The 25,850-nt window shown below is 41.9% G+C and overlaps 1 protein-coding gene across 3 annotated transcripts; it reads left to right on the forward strand.

Annotated features, from left to right (window-relative positions):
• LOC110458569 lies at window positions 1–24,280 on the forward strand. Of its 3 annotated transcripts, none has more exons than XM_021510325.1 (10): window positions 1–371; window positions 5,050–5,255; window positions 15,045–15,128; window positions 16,951–16,998; window positions 17,855–17,890; window positions 18,253–18,308; window positions 20,094–20,172; window positions 20,589–20,714; window positions 23,580–23,663; window positions 23,899–24,280. In XM_021510325.1, the coding sequence occupies exons 2-10, from the start codon at window positions 5,061–5,063 to the stop codon at window positions 24,046–24,048; spliced, it is 858 nt and encodes a 285-aa protein (XP_021366000.1). In that variant the 5' UTR covers window positions 1–371; window positions 5,050–5,060; the 3' UTR covers window positions 24,049–24,280. The 3 variants fall into 3 exon arrangements, with proteins under 3 accessions (XP_021366000.1, XP_021366002.1, XP_021366003.1); XM_021510327.1 differs by lacking the exon at window positions 1–371 and adding an exon at window positions 4,534–4,618; XM_021510328.1 differs by lacking the exon at window positions 1–371 and adding an exon at window positions 4,562–4,651.
• The last annotated feature ends 1,570 nt before the right edge of the window (window positions 24,281–25,850 follow it).

Raw genomic sequence — 25,850 nt, forward strand, 5'->3', positions numbered from 1 at the left:
GGTGCGTCCTATTCATTTGTCTCTTCATCACTTTATCATTAACCGTAAAATACAGTGTGTGTAATAGCAACTACACCTAAATACGCTTGCGATGCATGGTAGGATCTCGACTGGACCAAATCGATCAATAAGCCAAACATGTTCATGCACATGTAAGCGAGTGAGTGTCAAACAGCGGCCCGACTGTAAACATTGCCTCTAACAAGTGTCGTACGGTATAGTGATCGAAGTGTTTTATCTTAATTATCCAGATATCTTTGTGACGGGGACCAGTCATGAGTTAACTACAGCCGGCACATATGTGCACGTGAGAAATATAATGAGCTGGATAGATTATTGATGGCATCAATCAGAAATTCTTTTGATACAAGGTAGGTCTTCCATCGCTATTTTTATCAATTTGTCTTTTCCATGCTTTTGGTTTTCCTTTAAAAGATGAACGTTAGACGATTAGGTATTAAATACAGTATGCCAAAAATAACACTACTCTGAACAGCTATTTCGTCCATAAAATCAATCATGCAATAGCATGAATACGTCAGCTATGAAACAGACGTCGGCGGTTGTCGATCACACCCAAACCGTAAGGCTGGCTGTTGTCTTACACATTCTGCCCACTCAAGTCGCGATGGTCACATGTCAAAATCTTAACCCTCCATGTATGGCTTGTATTACGTTTTCTTGACTAGGTATTAAATGTATTCCGTATAGATCTTGTGTCCCCTTATTTCACACTGCAGCAGACAGTATATATATCCCCTGCAGGTAGGGCGTAAGAATTGTACCTGCTGCCCCCAATTGTATGATCGTAAGAGGCGACTAAATTTGGGACCTTATCTCTTCTCTCCTTTCTAAATAACTTTCTTCTTCCTAATGTCTCCCTTGACAATGCCTCACTTTTGGCCATTTGTTGAGCGTTCGCCCCTGTGAGGAAGGCTTTGGGTTCTGTCCCCTGGCCGAGACATACCAAAGTCTTTAAAAATGGTAGTTTCTACTCCTGCTTAACGCTCAGCAAATTAGGAGTGGGACGACTGGTTCGCCCGTTGTCAGTATAATGTGACCGGGTGGGGCGTCCTGCTGGGTGTCTTCGGCAGTATGTTTCAGTGAGGTAGCACTATAAAGTCGGCATCAGTTCCGCGCTATCACAAGGAGACAAACACGAACATATCGCAGCCTCCCAAAATACACACACATACACTACACGCATGCATCTTGCACACAGGGGAGGCCGTCCTTAAATGACCTTAGCTGTTAATAGGACGTTAAACAAAATCAAACAAACAAACAAACAAACAAAGTATTGGGTATTTCCTAGATATACTTTGTACAACGAACTGGAGCCGTTGAAGACAAGCGTGGTAGTATTGGTACATGGAAATGTTTTCTATATACAAGTTTTATATTCCGATACAACTGGACTCTATGGTTTAATGGAGACAGTTATCATACCTGTGTAGGCTCCATGTGAAGATAGAAATTCAATCGTATGGGAAAAAATGATATAGTTTGACAGGTGTCAATACTTTTAAGCTGTTGTTGATTTCACAAATACGGGTTTCAATACTTTTTTACTTAAAATCTACCTGTATTTTCTTCTTTTCGTTAAAAAAATCTCTGGTTCGAGAGAGCTTCAGTAATGTTCTTGGGTCCAGATGGATAATTATTTTACGAGTTTTGATCAAATCTGGCTTGGTATAACAAAGTCACTGTCCTGTAGGAGTTGAATCTTAAACTTATGTCTCGCAGTACATAGACAGTAAAAGCCTGATAGAGGGAATTGTTTATCTATATATATGTGGGGTAACTCAGTTTTATCAAGAATCCCAACAAAGTAAAAAATGAGAGGAGAACGACATACTTATTTCACTAGTGTTTCCGAGGATACTTTCAACTTTATGTAAATTTCTTCTTGTGTACTGTTCTATTTACCCAAACAGGATGGATCAGGATAGCAATTTGATTTGTTTGTGGTTCCGTAGCTTGGTCAATCCAGACAAGAAGATCAAGTACTGTTAAGTTGCTGCAAAACAAGTACATGTCAGAATAATGCGGCGTTATCGGCGGCCAGATTCACGTTAGATGGTTGTACAGCTGGTAGCATAGAGCAAAGCGTTTATTTCTTTTAAATGTGTCCAACAGAAACTATTACAGTAGCATTAATTAAAATTTAAATTAAATGAAGTAAAGTGATTATATATTTATTAAGTACTAAACACAGTATCTTTCAAAATTTCCTTCTTTATGTGAAATATACTATTCTGCCTTGATTATCAAAAAAACAGCATTGGTTTTTATTAAATAAAACTTTACATTAATTACTGAACATAAATCGAAGTATTGCTATGTAGATTTATGCACTGCTTTTCAATCCACATTGTCATCATACTTCTTTTCTTCTGGGCGACGTATACACCCAAAGTTATCAAAAGTGTATTTTAATATACAAGTGATACATGTGTCCACATAGCTCCAGACGAAAGCTTTACACGAACTTTTGTAAAAGGAGAGTTTCAGTAGAACAATTCATAAAAATGAATGTTTGTATGCAACTAGAGTTACGAAGGTTTTCTTAATGCATTGCAAGTCGTCGAAGAAAAGTAAAGTATTTAAGGCTTCGTATAATTATAAGATACAAATGATGATATCCTAAAAGCCTGTTTAGAACATAAACAAAATCAAATCGAATGGATAATTAATGTCAAATCCGATTGAAGAAAACATATAAATAATGTCGGTATCTTGTGGAGATTCATACCAGTATCTATTTGGATGTTTGTTTCGATATTCTTTATGTTAGCCTTTTGATCAAGTTTACAAAACATGTTTTTAAGTTTAATCATCGTATGACCTTAACACAGAGGTTTGGTTTGGTTTGTCTGTGTTGTACGTCCTATTAACAGCTATGGTCATTTAAGGACGTGTCACGTTTCGGTGGTGGATAGCAGGAGCTCTCGGGGGGGAAACCCACCGACCTACGGCCAGTACCTGGCGACTGCCACGTAGGCCTGGAACCCGCGACCCAGCGGTGGACGGCTAGTGGTAGCAGAATGTCAGACGGCTTCACCACTTGGCCACTGTGGCCACAGAGGACGACAGACCATTACATTTTGAGACCTACTTTGTGACAAACTGTGTAAATCCTGTTATCTGACAGAAGACAAAATGAATTACATTTGTTTGTATAAGTGTTAGAAAGCGGCACAAGACTTCTATAAATATTTCCTAGCATGTTGAAAAAAAGTACTGATTTTAGTTTCATATTCAAAACGGCCCTGTGGGCATCTTTAGCCTGTGGTATACCTTAGACGGTGATCTGTTGTAATAAAAGTGTTAAGTGTCAAACGGCATAAGAGTATAATTGTATTTGTGTTATTGAATATCAAACTAGCCAAACATTGGGCCATTCCAATATTGAGCTCGTCCCATATTGAATTAATAACGTTCTTAACGTTAGTAACTTCTAAGCTGTACGATTAGCGGGAGAATTTCGACCGTCCGATTGTGAACTTTCTCTTTCTTTAATGCAACACCCCTACATCCCCTACCTTTGGTGTTTACATGTAGCAGTTGATTCGGTACTCATCTTTTAGCAAGAGATTGCTCCGAATATCATGCTTTCTGTGAAAGATGTCGACTGCCGACGGACAAACTTACAACACAGATTTTTCAAAGATGCAGGTTATGAAGAGTATGGGAAATATGCTATGTCTTTGCATAATATGAAGGTCGATGATTCTATAATGCTCATTAGACGGCCCTGCGGTTTTGATGCCACTGCCTGTGTTTTCTATATGAGGACTTGACATAAATTGATTTACATTATAGGTGTCATTGATGAGGTGAAAATGCTCACCTTCCGGAACACGTGGTCTTATTCTATTTGTACTTTTTCAAGGGTCTCCACGTGAATCTTTCCTTTGTTCATATTTTGCCTCAGTTTTATCGCTTAGAGTTCGAATCATGGTTCTGCTGACTCTTTTGTTTTCTCTTGTTATTTTTTATCTCGGGAACGCAAAAAGAGGTAAGAAATAGATATGAAGGGATCTGAATAAAAATCTGAAATTTTGGAAACTCACTATACAGTTGTGTTTTTCATAACTGCATTGTTATTTAATATTGAAACTTAAATAATTTATATATGCTAAGTGATTTGAAAAATGATAATCACTAAACAAACTTGACAATAAATGAGTCGCATTATTATTATCAACTGTTAATTATTTGAAATTGTTTTATTTTCAGAGCTTCATAACAAAACTTTGCTAGTGTATGTGGCATATTAATGTTCGTTAGAAATCTTTCAATGGAATTGATAACATAAAGTAAGGCTATATTATCTGTAGTCATATCTACATAAGGTTGCTTAACAGCCGCAACCATTGTGGCCATCTGTTAAATATATGTGTTCGACAAATAGCATGTGCCCTATAACTACCGTGCATATAAAACATTATGGTGTTTTAATATCAGTCTGCGTCACCTAAGTGAAACACAATGATGCAGGCATATGGTATGATATTGATCACGGTGTTTGTCGACCCGGACACGAGTTTATCTGAAGCATACAACAGTTTGGGTGGTTTTAATTTTATTCTCGGACTGATTGATTAATTTCCAGGTAATTCGGGTCATTTTTCACAAGCGGTGACAGGTAACATTTTCATCGGTTCTTTTGTTCTTGAAAAGACTTTGGTTTCAGAACTATCGCGATGTGTCTATTACTGATTAGCACACAAGTTAACTACATGTTTCAATTTGTTCATTTGTATCTTAGACTTCCTTAGGGTTTTTTTGTGCAGTATGATCAGTATTTATCAGTCAACATATGATACAGAGATATAACACACAGGTTAGACCATCGTTATACATCTGATCCAAGCTGGCAAAGAAGAAAGCGGGAATAGCATATATCCGCTATACACTTCTGTTAACTTGTTATTTGTATAATTCGTCGTGTATAAATGCACTGTATTTCATTTGAAGGTGAGACAATGAGTAGAATATTTCCACTAAGATTGTATATGAACAATTGTGTATTACTACTTTCAGAAACTTCGCAAATGATGACATCCTTGATTATCGGTGTTTGTACAACAGTTTGGACGCTACTTTTCCTGACGCATATTAGCTTAGCTCATCTTGTCCACCAACCAGATTTCGGAGACTTTGCCTTACCGGATGTGACATCACATGGCGACTCCATGCATGGAGGCGTTAAAATGGGAGTGCTTGATGACAACTGTGATAATGGAAAAGTGAGTCCTACATTTTCTGAGTAACTAGTGTGCCAATAGTTTATCAGGATGGAAATAAATGGTATATTGCTAACACATAGAGGGTATCCAATGGTCATTCTTTTATAGCCGTAATATATTTTACCAGTTCAGCTTAACAATTCCATATATGCCAAACAAAATATACATATAGGTATCAAAAGAATAACGACAGTATATATGATCCAAGCACTGGATCCGAAATAACAAAGGTTCGTTTGATGCGTATTACTGAAATCGATATATATACTAAAGTACATATACAGAATATAAACATATTAGTAATAGCGATAGTGCAGACAAAGAAATCTATCGAATGTTCGAGGCAACGCTCCCATATATCAAGACATACACATTAAACACGTATACAAACAAAGAAAGAACATTTTACTGAATTTTTATGCTGATATCAAGCCATATCCCTTCGGTTGGCTGGGAGCGAAAGGCTATTCAAATTGAAAATGCATCTTTACCGTGTATATTGTGAACCAAAGTGAATTAAAGAAAAACAAGATGTAGATGGATCTTCCCAGACAGTTCTTTCATTTACAATTGAAGCGAAGTGTTAAAGTACTGGGTGTGTACGATGTGTTTCGGCGTCTCGTCGTTTACCTCCTCTACCTGTCGTGTCCTTCCTCTACCTGTCGTTTACTTTCTCTACCTGTCGAGTCCTTCCTCTACCTGTCGTGTCCTTCCTCTCCCTGTCGTGTCCTTCCTCTACCTGTCGTATCCTCCCTCTACCAGTCATGTCCTTCCTCTACCTGTCGTGCCCTTCCTCTACCTGTCGTGCCCTTCCTCTACATGTCGTTTACTTCCTCTACCTGTCGTGTCCTTCCTCTACCTGCCATGTCCTTCCTCTACCTGCCGTGCCCTTCCTCTACCTGTCGTGTCGTTCCTCCACCAGTCGTGTCCTTCCTCTACCTGTCGTTTAATTCCTCTACCTGTCGTGTCCTTCTTCTACCAGTCGTGTCCTTCTTTTACCTGTCGTGTCCTTCCTCTACCTGCCATGTACTTCCTCTACCTGCCGTGCCCTTCCTCTACCTGTCGTCTACTTCATCTACCTATCGTTTAATTCCTCTACCTGTCGTGTCCTTCCTCTACCAGTCGTGTTCTTCCTCTACCTGTCGTGTCCTTCCTCTCCCTGTCGTTTACTTCCTCTACCTATTGTGCCCTTCCTCTACCTGTCGTGTCCTTCCTTTACCTGTCGTGTCCTTCCTCTACCTGTCATGTCCTTCCTGTACCTGTCGTGTCCTTCCTCTACCTGTCGTGTCCTTCCTGTACCTGTCGTGCCCTTCTTCTTCCTGTCATGTACTTCCTCTACCTGTCGTGTCCTTCTGCTACCTGTCGCTCCCTTCCCGTACCTGTCGTGTACTTCCTCTACATGTCGTGTCCTTCCTCTACCTGTCGTGCCCTTTCTCTACATGTCGTACCTTTCCTCTACCTATTGTGTCCTTCCTCAACCGGTCGTGTCCTTCCTCTACCTGTCGTGCCCTTCCTCTACCTGTCGTGCCCTTCCTCTACCTGTCGTGCCCTTCCTCTACCTGTCGTGTCCTTCCTCTACCTGTCGTGTCCTTCCTGTACCTGTCGTGCTCTTCTTCTTCCTGTCATGTACTTCCTCTACCTGTCGTGTCCTTCTGCTACCTGTCGCTCCCTTCCTGTACCTGTCGTGTACTTCCTCTACATGTCGTGTCCTTCCTCTACCTGTCGTGCCCTTCCTCTACCTGTCGTGCCCTTTCTCTACATGTCGTACCTTTCCTCTACCTATTGTGTCTTTCCTCAACCGGTCGTGTCCTTCCTCTACCTGTCGTGTCCTTCCTTTACCTGTAGTGTCCTTCCTTTCCCTGTCGTGTCCTTCCTTTACCTGTCGTGCCATTCCTCTACCTGTCGTGCCCATCCTCTTTCTGTCATGTACCTCCTCTACATGTCGTGTCCTTCCTTTACCTGTCGTGCCCTTCCTATACCTGTTGTGCCCTTCCTCTACCTGTCGTGCCCTTCCTCTACCTGTCGTTCTCTTCCTCTACCTGTCGTGTCCTTCCTATACCTGTCGTGCCCTTCCTCTACCTGTTGTGTCCTTCCTCTACCTGTCGTTCTCTTCCTCTACCTCTCGTGTCCTTCCTTTACATGTCTTGTCCTTCCTTTACTTGTCGTGCCCTTCCTCTACCTGTTGTGCCGTTCCTCTATTTGCCGTGCCCTTCCTCTACCTGTCATGTCCTTCCTCTACCTGTCGTGCCCTTCCTCTACCTGTTCTGTCCTTCCTCTACCTGTCGTTCTCTTCCTCTACCTGTCGTGTCCTTCCTCGACCTGTCGTGCCCTTCCTCTACCTGTCATGTCCTTCCTGTACCTGTCGTGTCCTTCCTCTACCTGTCGCTTACTTCCTCTACCTGTCATGTACTTCCTCTACCTGTCGTGTTCTTCCGCTACCTGTCGCCGTTCCTCTATTTGCCGTGCCCTTCCTCGACCTGTCATGTCCTTCCTCTACCTGTCGGGCCCTTCCGCTACCTTTCGTTCCCTTCCTCTGCATGTCGTGCCCTTCCTCTACCTCTCATGTACCTCCTCTAATTGTCGTGTCCTTCCTTTGCCTGTCGTGTCCTTCCTTTCCCTATCGTGCCCTTCCTTTACCTGTTGTGCCGTTACTTTACTTGTCGTGCTCATCCTCTTCCTGTCATGTACTTCCTCTACCTGTAGTGTACTTCCTCTCCCTGTCATGTACTTCCTCTACCTGTCGTGTTCTTCCGCTACCTGTCGCCGTTCCTCTATTTGCCGTGCCCTTCCTTCCTCTACCTGTCGTGCCCTTCCGCTACCTTTCGTTCCCTTCCTCTGCATGTCGTGCCCTTCCTCTACCTCTCATGTTCCTCCTCTAATTGTCGTGTCCTTCCTTTGCCTGTCGTGTCCTTCCTTTCCCTATCGTGCCCTTCCTTTACCTGTTGTGCCGTTACTTTACTTGTCGTGCTCATCCTCTTCCTGTCATGTACTTCCTCTACCTGTCGTGTTCTTCCGCTACCTGTCGCCGTTCCTCTATTTGCCGTGCCCTTCCTTCCTCTACCTGTCGTGCCCTTCCGCTCCCTTTCGTTCCCTTCCTCTGCATGTCGTGCCCTTCCTCTACCTCTCATGTTCCTCCTCTAATTGTCGTGTCCTTCCTTTGCCTGTCGTGTCCTTCCTTTCCCTATCGTGCCCTTCCTTTACCTGTTGTGCCGTTACTTTACTTGTCGTGCTAATCCTCTTCCTGTCATGTACTTCCTCTACCTGTCGTGTCCTTCCTCGACCTGTCGTGCCCTTCCTCTACCTGTCCTGTCCTTCCTCTACCTGTCGTGTACTTCCTCTACCTGTCGTGTCCTTCCTCTACCTGTCGTGCCCTTCCTCTACCTGTCGTGTCCTTCCTGTACCTGTCGTGTCATTCCTGTACCTGTCGTGTCCTTCCTCTACCTGTCGTGTCCTTCTTGTACCTGTCGTGCCCTTCTTCTTCCTGTCACGTACTTCCTCTACCTGTCGTGTCCTTCCGCAACCTGTCGCTCCCTTCCTCTACCTGCCATGTCCTTCCTCTACCTGCCGTGCCCTTCTTCCTCTCATGTACTTCCTCTGCCTGTCATGTACTTCCTCTGCCTGTCATGTACTTCCTCTGCCTGTCGTGTCCTTCCGCTCCCTGCCGCTCCCTTCCTGTACCTGTCTTGTCCTTCCTCTCCCTGCCATGCCCTCCCTCTCCCTGTCGTGCCCCTCCTCTACCTGTCGTGGAATTCCTCTACATGTCGGGCCCTTCCTATACCTGTTTTGCCCTTCCTCTACCTATCGTGCCCTTCCTCTTCCTGTAGTGTAATTCCTCTACTTGTCGAGCCCTTCCTCTACCTGCCATGTACTTCCTCTACCTGGCGTTCACTTCCTCTATCTGTCGTGTCCTTCCCCTACCTCCTCTACCTGCTACCTGCCGCTCCCTTCCTGTCCCTGTCGTTTAATTCCTCTCCCCGTCGTGTCCTTCCTCAACCTGTCGCTTCCTTTCCTTTTCCCTTCGTGCCCCTCCTCTACCTGTCGTACTCTTCCTCTACCTGTCCTGTCCTTCCTCTACCAGGCGTGTCCTTCCTCTATCTCTACCTGTCGTTTAATTCCCTCTACCTGTCGTATCCTTCTTCTACCTGCCGTTTACTTCCTCTATCTGTCGTGTCCTTCCGTTACCTTTCGTGTCCTTCCTCTTCCTGCCGTGCCCTTCTTCCTCTCATGTACTTCCTCTCCCTGTCGTACCATTCCTCTACCCGTCGTGTCCTTCCTCAACCGGTCGTGTCCTTCCGTTACCTGCCGCTCCCTCCCTGTACCTGTCGTGACATTCCTGTACCTGTCGTGTTCTTCCTCTACCTGTCCTGTCCTTCCTCTCCCTCCCGTGCCCTTCCTCTAACTGTCGTTCTCTTCCTCTACCTGGCGTTCACTTCCTCTATCTGTCGTGTCCTTCCGTTACCTGCCGCTCCCTTCCTGTACCTGTCTTGTCCTTCCTCTTCTTGTCGTGCCCTTCATCTACCTGTCGTGTCCCTCCTGTACCTGTCGTGGCATTCCTCTACCTGTCGTCTACTTCCTCTACCTGCCATGTACTTCCTCTACCTGTCTTGTCCTTCCGCTACCTGCCGCTCCCTTCCTGTCCCTGTCGTGCCCTCCCGCAACCTGCCGCTCCCTTCCTGTCCCTGTCGTGTCCTCCCGCTCCCTGCCGCTCCCTTCCTGTCCCTGTCGTGCCCTCCCGCACCCTGTCGCTCCCTCCCCCTCCCTGCCATGTCCTTCCTCTACCTGTTGTGTAATTCCTCTACCTGTATAGCCCTTCCTCTTCCAGTCGTTCTCTTCCTCTACATGTCATGCCCCTCCTCTACCTGTCGTCCCCTTCCTCTACCCGTCGTGTCCTTCCTCCACCGGTCGTGTCCTTCCGCTCCCTGCCGCTCCCTTCCTGTCCCTGTCGTGTAATTCCTCTCCATGTCGTCCTCTTCTTCTTCCTGTCATGTACCTCCTCTAATTGTCGTGTCCTTCCTTCACTTGTCATTTGCTTCCTGTCCCTGTCGTGTCCGTCCTCTCCCTGTCGTTTCCTTCCTCTATCTGTCGTGTCCTTCCTATACCTGGTGTGCCCTTCCTCTACCGGTCGTGTCCTCCCTCTACCGGTCGTGTCCTCCCTCTACCTGTCGTACCATGCCTCTTCCGGTCGTGTCCTTCCTCAACCTGTCGCTTCCTTTCGTTTTTCCTCTACCTGTCGCGCCCTTCCTGTACCTGTCGTGACATTCCTGTACCTGTCGTGGCATTCCTCTACCTGTCGCGCCCTTCCTGTACCTGTCGTGCACTTCCTCTACCTGTGTAGTGTCCTTCCTTTACATGTCGTCCTCTTCCTCTCCCTGTCTTGTCCTCACGCTCCCTGCCGCTCCCTTCCTGTCCCTGTCGTTTAATTCCCTCTACCTGTCGTACCATTCGTCTTCCTGTAATTTACTTCTTCTGCCTGTCATGTACTTCCTCTGCCTGTCGTGTCCTTCTTTTACCTGTCGTGTCCTTCATTTACCTGTCGTGCCATTCCTCTACATGTCGAGCCCTTCGTCTACCTGACGTGTCCTTCCTTTACCTTTCGTGCCCTTCCTCTTCCTGTCATGTCCTTCCTCTACCAGTCGGGTCCTTCCTCTACCTATCGTGCCCTTCCTCTGCCTGTGGTGTCCTTCCTGTACCTGTCTTGTCCTTCCGCTACCTGCCGCTCCCTTCCTGTCCCTGTCGTGTAATTCCTCTACCTGTCGGGTCCTTCTGCTACCTGCCGCTCCCTTCCTGTACCTGTCTTGTCCTTCCGCTACCTGTCTTGTCCTTCCTTTACCTTTCGTGTCCTTCCTCTACATGTGGTGTCCTTCCTCTACATGTCTTGCCCTTCCTCTTCCTGTCGGGCCCTTCCTCTCCCTGCCATGCCCTCCCTCTCCCTGTCTTTTCCTTCCGCTCCCTGCCGCTCCCTTCCTGTACCTGTCTTGTCCTTCCTTAACTTGTCGTGCCCTTCCTGTACCTGTCGTGTACTCTTCCTCTACCTGGCGTTCACTTCCTCTATCTGTCGTGTCCTTCCTATACCTGTTGTGCTCTTCCTCTACCTGTCTTTCCCTTCTTCTGCCTGTCATGTACTTCCTCTCCCGGTCGTGTCCTTCCTTCACTTGTCATTTGCTTCCTGTCCCTGTCGTTTAATTCCCTCTACCTGTCGTGACCTTCCTCTACCTGTGGTGTCCTTCCTCTACCTGTAGTGCCCTTCCTTTACCTGTAGCTTCCTTTCCTTTACCTTTCGTGTCCTTCCTTTGCCTGTCGTGCCCTTCATCTACCTGTCGTGTCATTCTTGTCCCGTCGTGCCCTTCCTCTTCCTGTAGTGTAATTCCTCTACTTGTCGTCCTCTTCTTCTAGCTGTCGTGCCCTTTCTCTTGTACTTCCTCTCCCGGTCGTGCCCTTCCTCTCCTTTTCCTGTCGTGCCCTTCCTATACCTGGTGTGCCCTTCCTCTACCCGTCGTGCCCTTCCTCTCCTTTTCCTGTCGTGCCCTTTCTCTTCCTGTCGTCCCCTTCCCCTACCTGCCGTGCCCTTCCTCTAACTGTCGTTCTCTTCCTCTACCTGTCTTTCCCTTCTTCTGCCTGTCGTGCCCTTCCTTTTCCTGTCGTGTCATTCTTGTCCCGTCGTGCCCTTCCTCTACTCGTCGTGTCCTTCCTCTATCTCTACCTGTCGTTTTCTTCCTCTACCTGTCTCTACATGTCGTGTCCTTCCTCCACCGGTCGTGTCCTTACTTTACCTGTCGTGTCCTTGCGCAACCTGTCGCTCCCTTCCTCTACCTGTCTTGTCCTTCCGCTACCTGCCGCTCCCTTCCTGTACCTGTCGTGCCCTTCCTCTACCTGTCGTGTAATTCCTCTACATGTCGTCCTCTTCTTCTACCTGTCGTGCCCTTTCTCTACCTGTCGTACCATTCCTCTACCTGTCGTGTCCTTCCGCTACCTGCCGCTCCCTTCCTGTACCTGTCGTGTAATTCCTCTACATGTCGTCCTCTTCCTCTACCTGTCGTGCCCTTTCTCTACCTGTCGTACCATTCCTCTACCCGTCGTGTCCTTCCTGTACCTGTCGTTCCCTTCCTCTACCTGTCGTGTAATTCCTCTACATGTCGTCCTCTTCCTCTACCTGTCGTGCCCTTTCTCTACCTGTCGTGCCCTTCCTCTTCCTGTTGTGTCCTTCCTTTACCTGTCGTGGCCTTCCTCTACCTGTCGTGTCCTTCTGCTACCTGTCGCTCCCTTCCTGTACCTGTCGTGTACTTCCTCTACCTGTCGTGTCCTTCCTCTACCTGCCGCTCCCTTCCTGTACCTGTCGTGTACTTCCTCTACCTGTCGTGTCCTTCCTTTACCTGTCGTGTCCTTCCTTTACCTGTCGTGTCCTTCCTTCACTTGTCATTTACTTCCTGTACCTGTCGTGTCCTTCCTCTACCAGTCGTGTCCTTCCTGTACCTGTCGTGCCCTTCCTCTACCTGTCATGTACTTCCTCTACCTGTCGTGTCCTTCCGCTACCTGTCACTCCCTTCCTGTACCTGTCGTGTACTTCCTCTCCATGTCGTGCCCTTCCTCTACCTCTCATGTACCTCCTCTAATTGTCGTGTCCTTCCTTTACCTGTCGTGTCCTTCCTCTACCTGTCGTGCCCTTCCTCTACCTGTCGTGTCCTTTCCTTACCTGTCGTGCCCTTCCTCTGCCTGTCGTGTACTTCCTCTACCTGTCGTGCCCTTTCTCTACCTGTCGTGTCCTTCCTTTACCTGTCGTGTACTTCTTCTACCTGTCGTGTCCTTCCTTTACTTGTCGTGTCCTTCCTTTACCTGTCGTGTCCTTTCTTTCCCTCTCGTGTCCTTCCTCTACCTGTCGTGTCCTTCCTCTACCTGTCGTGCCCTTCCTCTACCTGTCGTGCCCATTCTCTTTATGTCATGTACCTTCTCTACCTGTCGTGTCCTTCCTTTACCTGTCGTGCCCTTCCTCTACCTGTTGTGCCCTTCCTCTACCTGCCGTGCCCTTCCTCTACCTGTCGTGCCCTTCCTCTACCTGTCGTGCCCCTCCTCTACCTGTCGTGTCCTTCCTTTACCTGTCGTGTCCTTCTTCTACCTGTCGTGTCCTTCCTGTACCTGTCGTGTCCTTCCTCTACCTGTCGTGTCATTCTTGTACCTGTCGTGCCCTTCTTCTACCTGTCGTGCCCTTCTTCTACCTGTCGTGTCCTTCCTCTACCTGTCGTGTCCTTCCTCTCCCTGTCGTGTCCTTCTTGTACCTGTCGTGCCCTTCCTCTTCCTGTCGTGTCATTCTTGTACCTGGCGTGCCCTTCTTCTACCTGTCGTGTCCTTCCTCTACCTGTCGTGTCCTTCCTTTACCTGTCGTGTCCTTCTTCTACCTGTCGTGTCCTTCCTTTACCTGTCATGTACTTCCTCTACCTGCCGTGCCGAAACATCACAGTTTTTTTCACCCAGTTCTTTCACACTTCGGTTCGTATGAATATGAAACATCGCAGATGCAGATGCTTTTTTGGTGTTTTTTAATAGCACAGAGTTAATTTGGATTACGTAAATGCAGTGTAGGGCAACAAGTGATACATTAATTACGCTTTAACTCATTCCGGTCATTGGCAGTTTCCATTTAACAGACAAAATAATGACCGATCTGAATTTCCAGTAATGAGATTTGAGATTGATATAAGGCAATGATACCAGGGTGATATAATGTACTTGACGGATAATATCACCTCAATCGGGTTCAAATAATGCTGTGTTTATCCCTGCTAACATATTATATATTATGTCAGCTTGTATGATGCTATATATCTCACCGCTAAAATGTAATAATTTTATCAGCTTGTTGACATATAAAGTTAATGATGCTATACATCTCACCGCTTAAATATAATAGGTTACATAAACTTGTTGCCATATAAAGTTAATGATGCTATATATCTCATCGTTTAAATGTAATATTTTTATCAGCTTGTTGACATATAAAGTTAATGATGCTATATATCTCACCGTTTAAAATTAATAAGTTATATCAGCTTGTTAACATATAAAATTAATGATGCTATATATCTCACCGTTTAAATATAATAAGTTATATCAGCTTGTTGACATATAAAGTTAATGATGCTATATATCTCACCGTTTAAATGTAATATTTTTATCAGCTTGTTCACATATAAAGTGTACAATCTATATATAGAAAAAAGGCGAACATTTGAATTGCTTCGTTACGATAACGTTGCTTTATATCATTCCATTTCTAACTACGAAAACGGAAATATATTTCTATTGATAATTTTTAGTGCTCATTATTGTAAAAATCGAGATGTACTTTTATTAGTAAATCTAAGTACACATTATCACAAACAGCAAATTGGGATGATGATGATGATGATGATGATGATGATGATGATGATGATGATAATGACGATTATGATGATGTGAATATTATTGCAAATAACAAAATATCATTACTGCTCATTCTAAGTGCACATTGATAAATAGAGATATGTCATTATCTTTATTTATTTTACAACCATTATGAAACAAGTTATATCAACTCTTGTTGGCCTGGATATTCACGCGTGAGGGTCTTAGTGAGGGAGGAAAGCGGAGTACCTTGAGAAAAGCCCGGTTTATGTCCCGGTTCATCGTCATCGATCATTCTATGTTATACAATACCAGACACAAATAGAAATAGGAAATATGTATTGTAAACAGGGTTATTAAGTAAAACAATGTTTTCCTTTACAAAGAAATCACGCCATTAATAATTTGTTGAAGGACCGTTTAGCCATTGACCTAGCTCAGATGAGGCAGATGGTACGAATATGCCCGCTGCGTGAAAGAATACCAGTACCAACGTGCGTAAGTATTCAGTTAGTATAAACATCTAACTGTGAGCTAGATATCGCGTGTATGTCAACTGTACATATTTTTTTTTTGCATGAGAGAGAGAGGGGGGGGGGGGGGGGGGGGGTAGGGTAGGAGGGGGGGAGTTCTACACGTGTTTTAAACAGATTATTATGCTGGTAAATGTTACCCAACATGTCTTGGGAAATCTATCCTCCTCTGGTCAACATCATCTCCACGCATCCTTTATCAGTCTCAGTCTTTGATTGTATTGCTTCGCAATGAGTCTAGCACCTTTCCAGTCAGTTACATGATATTCCTTTTTAGTTTTTCCGTGAAAACTTGATAAGGTCTTTCATGTATTCCTCTAACCTAGTCCCTTATTTACTTACTTTTGTCACCGATGTAACATGACTTAAATGTCACTGTCAGCAAAGGGTTTTTTGTGATTATTTTTATTTTGTCAGTGGAACTATCTCCACTCTATTGGCCATTTTCCCTCGTGGTCGTCGTTTCGGCCCCTTATTCTTCTTGATGGTGCAGGTCGGATGCCCACATGTCGTTACATCTTATCTGATGCCTCTCATATTATCAGGGCCTAACTTCCTGTTTCATCACAAAGGAATGGCACGTTTCAAACATGTACTGAAGGTCTCCATTTAAATGGAGGAAAATAAAAGAATTATAACCCTGCTTCATTAACGATACCCGCCGTGTATTTATAGGTCAAATCCAAGTAATATTACGTTTACAAAAGGGAGAACTGAGGAAATGACAAGAATTATGCGAGAACATTCATGGCCATAACCAAAACCTTCGATATTTAAAGATGATATATAAATATATTGTCTATTATGTAAAACATAACATCTTCTAAATGTCTTCATAAATCTCACGAAACTCAGCATTTGACATCGATCACGGAACTCATAATATTTGCAGCAAACCCGTAAATATAGAAAAAAAATGTGTCCTGCCTGTCATACTGGTGAATCCCGAGCCATCCCAGTTGGTAATGTTATAAGCAAAGACTGACATAGGCAGCTGTTGCAGAAGAGTCATTGGTTCCATATTCAGGAGTGTATATTCGATCGTTGTGGCCACTAAATTTCTTGTTATTTAAAGACAACACATCATCGATACATATGAGAAAGAGTTTGGGAACTTGTCTTCGCCTGTGTGACCTGTCCCAATAAATTCTTTTAAGAAAAAAGACCCCACTGGAGCGACCGAGATAGGCAGAAGCCAAAGAACGCTCCCGGTATGCTTATCGTACTGCCCTGTTATGAGTGATAGTCAAAATCCATGGTCGGTGTTGGTTTAAGCTAAGACAAATAAGGGAGGCCGTTAAAATCACTCAAGATCTAATTAAGATACTTTTAAGTTCAGTTTAGTTACTTTATTGTATAGTTCTAATGTGTATTTAGGCACAAAATAGAGAGAATCGTAGACATAAACAAGCAGATATATAACAAGGTAACAGTGACCTACTTATCAACTAATATGTGTTAAATTTGGGGTCATTTTTATTATTTGCAGCTACAAATATTTTGTTAAAGCTAACCTTAAGCTAACCTTAATTTTATGTCATATCATGACGTCATAACGCCAAGGTATGTATATAAAAACATAAAACTTATCAAATTTGCACCAATCCTTTATTTTCCACATCAAGTCGTTTGAAAATGACATAGATGCATTTTTCTTAACCAGCTAAACACTAAATGAACATGCAAATTGATATTTTTATTTTATTTAGTCCGTCTTTAACGTATTTAACGTATTTGATGATAATATATTACATGCGTTAATTCTTTTGTTTATTTTGACTTAAAAGGGACATGGGAAACGTGCACACTCCCCGGCGACACACTCCTCCTGTAAGGTGAGGCGTTTATACGGAATTATGTCATCTATTGTTTTATATATATATATATTAAAGTGTTTAAACTAATCTACCAGTCTAATCATCTAGCATTTATTAGGTTCACATACCCGAAAGTAAATAAAAACCACCTTCATCAAAATTGTAATACATAAGGTATTATTAAGTAAATATGATTATGATGTAATGTAATGCAGACTTGTGTGTGTTTAATATTGCCAACTTATCTATAATTATATTCTATATGTATAACTTCTCTGTTTCCTATACTGTATACCAGGAATCTTTAGCGCAGTCCAATGTTCGCCATACTCTGCTAAAATCCGTGTTAATACCCCTCTTTATCTTTCTTTGCATAAGGTGGACAAAAAAGCTGAAAATAAATTACGGCGAAAATTTCCCGGTATACAGTATAAATGCGATGTTTTTCAATTATTCGTACCTGTCAAAACATTAGCATACTTGGGCATAGTATATCTGAATATATATGGCTCGTAGGTTGACGAATAATTGTATTTAACTAAACTATTACAACCCTAATGGATTCTTATTTGTATTGATCAAGCTCATTCTGTCCTCAAGTCCGTCAATTGTACACCACTTTAAACAAGTAATATATATTGTAGACACATTTTAATTTAATTAGTTAATTAACAGTACATTTGATACAAAGTGGTAGACTACAAAGTACCATTATGTACTTATTCGTCATATTATATTTCTATTTTTGAGTTTTCATTTGTATGTTTGTCTTTTTACAATTATATTTGTTATTTTCTCATTGGACGATTTCTCGTTAGTTTGCAATGAACACTGTATTGCTGATATCATTATTTAATTTCCTTTCTATGCAAAGGCCCCGGAGCTGATCTGTTCCAAGAAAGCGGAAAGTGTATGTATATACATGGCTAATTAGCTACATAGACCTATTTACGGAAAGGTTTACGCATCCACAATACTTTACTTGTTTTATGATGTAGTTATTGTGCACGATAATTTCCTCGTCCGCCTTTTCATTTAAAACTGGCAGCCATACAACCATCCAAGCTTTCCATTCCAACTGTATATTGCAAATATACACTACACGCCGGAAATTGATTACTACATTATAATAAATATAAATTAAACAATGTTAAAATGAATAGATAAATAAAATAATACAGAAAGCTTTGCCGGCCTACAATAAAATTTACCAATAAGTTGTCTTACTTATTTTTGATACACTACTAGAAACATAAATGTTCTTCATTGTAGCCGATACACGAATGTATGGATAAAGCCATTGTTTATGATGACGCGATCCCAACCAGGTAGGTCATCACTTAGCTGTGCTTAAGGCATTTATTTTCTTAGAGAAAAAATGTCCTGAATATCTCGAATCTTCTGTAGGTTCCGAGAACGGTGTAGGTCTGTTTTCTTCTATTAATGTTTATATGAAGCGACTTTAGTCAGGGTTTTCAAGAACTTGAGTTTTTCTTCGTTGAAGGATATTGTAGAAACCGAAACTGATCTAGTGTTCTTATTTCGATACTTTTGATGTTTGCAATTATATTTTCTGCATTTTCCTGATTTTAATGTCTTTCATGCCCATATACCCAATTCTCCCGCCTTTCCATACATGTATTTCATATCAATATCTTCTTAATGACCATTCAATTAAATAGGGCATTTACAAATTGTATTTAAAAATATTAAAGACCTATGTTTTTCTAAAAATTAGTTTTGATCTTTCTCAAATCTTTGTTCAGACGCGGTTCCTACATGTTATCTGAGAGTCTATTGACTTTTTTTACAGAAAATGGACTGAAGTCACAGGTATTTTTTGTCCAATCTGAAATTCGATGTGGCCTTAATTTCTAATTTGAAAGATTTAAAAATATATATGATAACCGATACTCAAAAAATGTTAATTGTACCTCATCCACACTGATAAGTCATACCAAAGGGGGTGCCAATTGTTAACCATCATTTAAGGGCAAATACTGATAGTTCTCTTTTTGGAAAGATAAAAAATAACTTCACAAAAATATTTGATTTCAATACATTTTAAAATGCATATACTAATTGAGGATTGGTTGCAATTTCTAAGTAAAGGTCGCAACACCATTTTGAAATGTTGAAGTTTGTTTGGTAACATTTGACCAATTAATAGATATTGTTCGCAAATTCGAGAAAGGCGATTATAACCTTTGTGTAAATATCCCCTGTCACTGGCTAGGTGTTTATACGATCTATTCTATATCAAACATGGACGTTAGAATTCGGATTGGTTAGTTAAAAAAGAAGGGACAGAACCAATTTTATTTAACGTGATTCTTTTTGTTATGTAACGGAAGCTGGTGTGATGCAATTTGCGTACACCATGATTAAAATCAGAGATAAGATCAGAGATAAGATCAGAGATAAGATGTATGGACCTCACTATGGGTCAGAAGAAATGGTATCCTCTCGTGGCCCCTACCAACGATCCAATCGGCAGCATGTTCACTATGACATTTGATTGGCTCCGACATTTTGGACATTTTATTAACTTTCATAAACCTATTTTAACCAAACTTACTTATGAAACCTATCCTCACTTGCGTCTAACAACGCTATGTGATGATCCTGGGTCCGAATCCTAGTCAGGCTGTGCATTTCTCCTTCTTTTAACTTATAGGGCCACATTTTGAAGGGACAGATAGTTCATATGTACCATGCTTCGATTCTCCAATTGGAAACAAAATGGAGTTTTATAGCGTTTAAACATGTTTCAGTTTACCGATTTTAAGCCCAGAATCCGAATCCAAATTGCCAATATAGCACCTATCCTCTGTTTTAGAACATTTTTATGCATATCATTAAATCTTTTGTGTCTTATAGAGAGCAACCTGATATTTCAATTCCTAAATATCGTTAAACATTACTACAGAAAATTGATTAGGAGATGATGATGATAAAAAACACGTTCAACTGCTGAATAATACTTATATTATATCATTTTTTACCGACACAGAGGAAGTTCGTAAGGGAAGGCGTGTTCTCCTTTTTTGCTGAGTATAGAGCTTAAACAGCGGACATTAGTTTGTCATAGTACTTAAACTGTTAATTTTCAGTGGTGCTCACCGTCCTATTTGGCCTGTATACGGTGAATATTCCTACGCGCCCCCTCAGAGGTGGTTACACTCACTAGAGGTGAGTTTATCAGTCAGCATCACTATCAAGGAAAGCCATCACACAGTTACTTATCAATGTATCCGATTATTACCAGTATATCGAATCAAAATCGCCGGGACAAAACACGTCAAACATCTACAGAAGTTCCCGTCTTTTTTAATAAATGTATTATATTTTTGGTTCAAATTTAGCCTTACAATATGCTATATAGTTTGTGTTAGATTCCCAAACTTCAAAAAAAAAATGCAGTTAAGAAAAATATCATAAGTGAAGAGTTCAATATCGCCACGCTAGAAAACATAAGTTACAACAAGGGATCAAATGAGGCCTTATATTGTTTTCATCTCAGTTCAGTTTAGTGCTGTATTGTCACTATCCTATTATATTATGTTATTACGGAATGTTCATAAAACTAATTGGTGTCTATGTTATAGCATGGGGCAGCCGTATTCCTATACCACCCATGCGCAAACATTGATCAACTTAAGGTCTTCAAGACTTTAGCTACAACCTGCCTACGACGTCATATCATAACTCCGTACAACCTCACTCAAGAATTGGTAGGTATGCTTTATACGGGACCATAATTCTGATATCAATACAATTTGAAAATATTTGTAATTTATAAATGATGCCGCAATTTCCGATACAGTTCAGTTTTCTATCGTGTTAATGGTCGAATGTTACAACGACATGCCCCTTATTAATGTAAAATAGAGCCTGGGAAGTTAGTTGGCCTATATTTAATATTTTATCAATTATGTCGGAATATTTTCAGATTATGTCGACGTATGTCAATAGATTTAGTTATTGTCTGAACAATGTCTCTTCCTACACCACTTAACAAATGGTAGGTATGATCTACTTCCTACACCACTTAACAAATGGTAGATATGATCTACTTCCTACGCCACTTAACAAATGGTAGCTATGATCTGCTTCCTACACCTCTTAACAATGGTAGGTATGATCTGCTTCCTACACCACTTAACAAATGGTAGGTATGATCTGCTTCCTACGCAGCTTAACAAATGGTTGGTATAATCTTCTTCCTACACCACTTAACAAATGGTAGGTATGATCTACTTCCTACGCCACTTAACAAATGGTAGGTATGATCTGCTTTCCACACCACTTAACAAATGGTAGGTATTATCTGCTTCCTACACCACTTAACAAATGGTAGGAATGATCTGCTTCCTACGCAGCTTAACAAATGGTTGGTATAATCTTCGTCCTACACCACTTAACAAATGGTAGGTATGATCTGCTTTCCACACCACTTAACAAATGCTAGGTATGATCTGCTTCCTACACCACTTAACGATGGTAGGTATGATCTTCTTCCTACACCACTTAACAATGGTAGGTATGACCTTCTTCCTACACCACTTAACAAATGGTAGGTATGATCTACTTCCTAAGCCACTTAACAAATGGTAGCTATGATCTGCTTCCTACACCACTTAACAATGGGAGGTATGATCTACTTCCTACACCACTTAACAAATGGAAGGTATGATCTGCTTCCTACACCACTTAACAATGGTAGGTATGATCTTCTTCCTACACCACTTAACAAATGGTAGGTATGATCTGCTTTCCACACCACTTAACAAATGGTAGGTATGATCTGCTTCCTACACCACTTAACAATGGTAGGTATGATCTACTTCCTACACCACTTAACAAATGGTAGTTATGATCTGCTTCCTACACCACTTAACAAATGGTAGTTAAGATCTGCTTCCTACACCACTTAACAAATGGTAGGTATGATCTGCTTCCTACACCACTTAACAATGGTAGGTATGATCTGCTTCCTATACAACTTAACAAATGGAAGTTATGATCTGCTTCCTATACAACTAAACAAATGGTAGTTATGATCTGCTTCCTACACAACTTAACAAATGGTAGTTATGATCTGCTTCCTACACCACTTAACAAATGGTAGGTATGCTCTGCTTCCTACATCACTTAACAAATGGTAGGTATGACCTGCTTCCTACACCACTTAACAACTGGTAGGTATGCTCTGCTTCCTCCCCCACTTAACAAATGGTAGGTATGCTCTGCTTCCTCCCCCACTTAACAAATGGTAGCTATGATCTGCTTCCGACGCCACTTAACAAATGGTAGGCATGCTCTGCTTCCTACACCAGTTAACAAATGGTAGGTATGCTCTGCTTCCTCCCCCACTTAACAAATGGTAGGTATGATCTGCTTCCTACACCACTTAACAATGGTAGGTATGCTCTGCTTCCTACCCCACTTAACAAATGGTAGCTATGATCTGCTTCCGACACCACTTAACAAATGGTAGGTATGATCTGCTTCCTACACCACTTAACAATGGTAGGTATGATCTGCTTCCTTTTAAAAGTGTCACATCCTCACTTAACAAATGGTAGGTATGATCTGCTTCCTACACCACTTAACAAATGGTAGGTATGCTCTGCTTCCTACCCCACTTAACAAATGGAAGGTATGATCTGCTTCCTACACCACTTAACAAATGGTAGGTATGATCTGTTTCCTACACCACTTAACAAATGGTAGGTATGATCTGCTTCCTACACCACTAAATAAATGGTAGGTATGATCTGCTTCCTACACCACTTAACAATGGTAGGTATGATCTGCTTCCTACACTACTTAACAAATGGTAGGTATGATCTGCTTCCTACACCACTTAACAATGGTAGGTATGCTCTGTTTCCTACCCCACTTAACAAATGGTAGGTATGATCTGCTTCCGACACCACTTAACAAATGGTAGGTATGATCTGCTTCGTACACCACTTAACAAATGGTAGGTATGATCTGCTTCCTTTCAAAAGTGTGACATCCTCACTCCCTACTTTAATGCATTTTTAAGTAGGTACGTGTACCTTAACATTCTTTCGTGTTAATGCCAGGTGTGACATTGATTTGCTATATAGTTATACAAAGTTAAGATACAATTAAATTACTGTTCAAGGGCCTATATTTTCACTCCCTTCTTTTTGAGGAGTTAAAACGTAATTCGAACTCAGAACTAATAGACCTAGAGTAAACTATGAACAACGGAAATAGTAACTAGTTTAACAGAGTACAAGGAGAATAAGACCATGTGTACCTGAAGGGTAAGCGTCTTCTGCTTGATCGACGACAACCGCCATGTTAATCCAAGTCAAATCCCAAGTTTAAAGCGCTTTCTTTTCAAATTCGAACATAGCGAGCCAAAGGTATTGTAAGCTACTTAAAACGTAATACCAGTTCAAAAATAAGAAAGAAAATTCAGAAATTTTAATTACAAAAGTATAATGCCATTGACATGAATCTCACTTATTAAAACAAACAAAAAAATTTGGTTTAACACGTTAACAACGTTTCTTATTACTGAGGACTTTGTGGTCCTTTCCTGCTTATTCCCTTTATAGCCGTTTGCTGTACTGACCTGGACGTGTCGACTGATGCTGGACAGAGTGGACACAAATATTCCTACCGTAGTTGAGTTTCTCAAGGTATTTACGTACGACCACTGTAAAATGTGGTCGATTGTTACGTTAATTTTTTCTTAATTGTTCATCAAACTTAGCCAAACCCGAATTACTTTTAATTAAGTCATTGCATATAATCCTTAGCATAAAAGGAGGCGACTGTTACAGATAACTAACTCATCTTAATGTTACTACGTACCGAACATTTTCAGATTTCATTCAAGTGAATTTTCTGATGAAATTTAATATTTATTTTCAGAACAAAACAATGAAAACCTATGAAAGCAGTGTATATCAAGATGGCGATTACAGCTACCTCCTCAAGAAGAAGGCAGCGGAAGTAGGAGACAATAGGGATTCTGTTGTGTGCCCGAAATACAAGTATATACCTGCGAAACGTTTTTTATAATTTTGCTTACAGAAATTTATGTTATCGATGCATTAGCATTCCAATAAATTTCGATGTCTGCCATTGCTGTTGCTAAATTGTCGGGTAAAGAAACACAGAACATTGCTTTTCACGTTCATATACGATATAATTTTGAAGTTAGAAGAGATCAATTGGTAAGCTTTTTCTCTCTATATAAACATTTATTAAACTTTTTGATGTATAAAGATCGGTCTCGACAATAAACACTTAAGTGAAGTTTATCATCGTTGCTTTTTTCATAGTAGGGTTGTCAATGAAAAGCCAGTTGAATACTCTTAATAGTCATAAGAGTATTGCTGTCGAATGGGGGAAGGACCATACGACAGATCTGCGCTGACAATTTCGTCCAATTTTTCATCTGCTCTGGTTCCTCCAAATCCTCTCTATAATGTGACATCAATCCTCTTGATATCTGAACTTCTATTGTCACTATGGGACTAACATTAAACAGTTTCTCAAATAGATGGCTTAATCAGGTTTGCCAGTTATCGTTATTCAGAATAACAAACAAGTTTCTAACGTTGCTTTTCGGAGGGAAAAGTCAAGTTTGAAAGGTTTCACATCGAGGGGATTTCCCATGGGTTAAATTTATATTTAAATAGGAATTCACCTTGAGCCAGAACCTTGAACATGGAATTTGAAAGGAGTCTTTTCTTTCAATTATCGAATCCAAATGGGTCTAGAAATAGTATCAGTACCTAAGTTTTGAATGATTCCATATATACTAGCGGAAAAAAGAAACTGTGCATGCGGAAAATTGTTATAGAACATGTATTACCAACTGTATATACATGCAACTTCACACACATGACCGAGTATGACAGATACACACTATCCGTGTGTCACTGAATATTTTTCCCTTGCAGTTTGCTCTCTATAGGCGTTGACCAGTTTGCACGTTTTTCCCGTCCAGCCATCCAATTCGACAATGAAAGTTTATATTTCAACTGTTGGGTCACTCTGTTGAGACCAGTGAACAGTAAACAGCTTTATAACGTTTTAATTTGTGTTTAATGCTATGCCGAGGCGCAATGAAAATGACCGCCTCCGGATTATTGGTATGCTTCAAGCTGGTATGGACCAAGCCGTTGTCTCTACACGTTTTCATGTCCATCGAAACACAATCCGGGATTTGTGGAGACGACATCAACAGTCGGCGATCGACCTCGTGCGGGATGTCCACCAGTGACGTCACGTCAACAGGACAACCAAATTCGGCTTGTCCATTTGCGAAAGCGCTCCCAAACGGCAAGTTTGACTGCACGGACAATCCCTGGGTTGCTACCAATAAGCCCTGAAACTGTACGGAACCGATTGCGTGAACGAGCTATCCGTCCGCGACGTCCTGTAATCCGCCCAGTTATTCTGCCACGTTAGCGTGTAGCACGTCTGGACGATGGGATTGGGCAGGCATTTTGTTTACGGACGAGTCCACCTGGATAGTAGTGACGGCCGTTCCAGAGTGTATCGTCGCGTTGGAGAACGTTTCTGTGACGCATATGTGGTACAACGAGGTTCTTTCGGCGGAAGCAGCGTTATGATTTGGCGCGGCATCATAGCCAACGGGAGAACGCCTCTGGTGGTTGTTAACGGGAATTTGAACGCGTTACGTTAATGTAACGAGATCCTCCGGACCCACGTCGTTCCATTCGTGCAAGGGCAGCAACGTCACATTACGCTACAGCAGTACAACGCCAGGTCACACACAGCTGGTGTCTATATGGACTTTCTGGCCCAGCAGAACGTTGACGTGTTGCCCTGGCCTGCTGTAACACCCCCCC

Source organism: Mizuhopecten yessoensis, unplaced genomic scaffold (genome assembly GCF_002113885.1).
Source record: "Mizuhopecten yessoensis strain PY_sf001 unplaced genomic scaffold, ASM211388v2 scaffold9651, whole genome shotgun sequence".
Classification (NCBI taxonomy): Eukaryota; Metazoa; Mollusca; class Bivalvia; order Pectinida; family Pectinidae; genus Mizuhopecten; species Mizuhopecten yessoensis.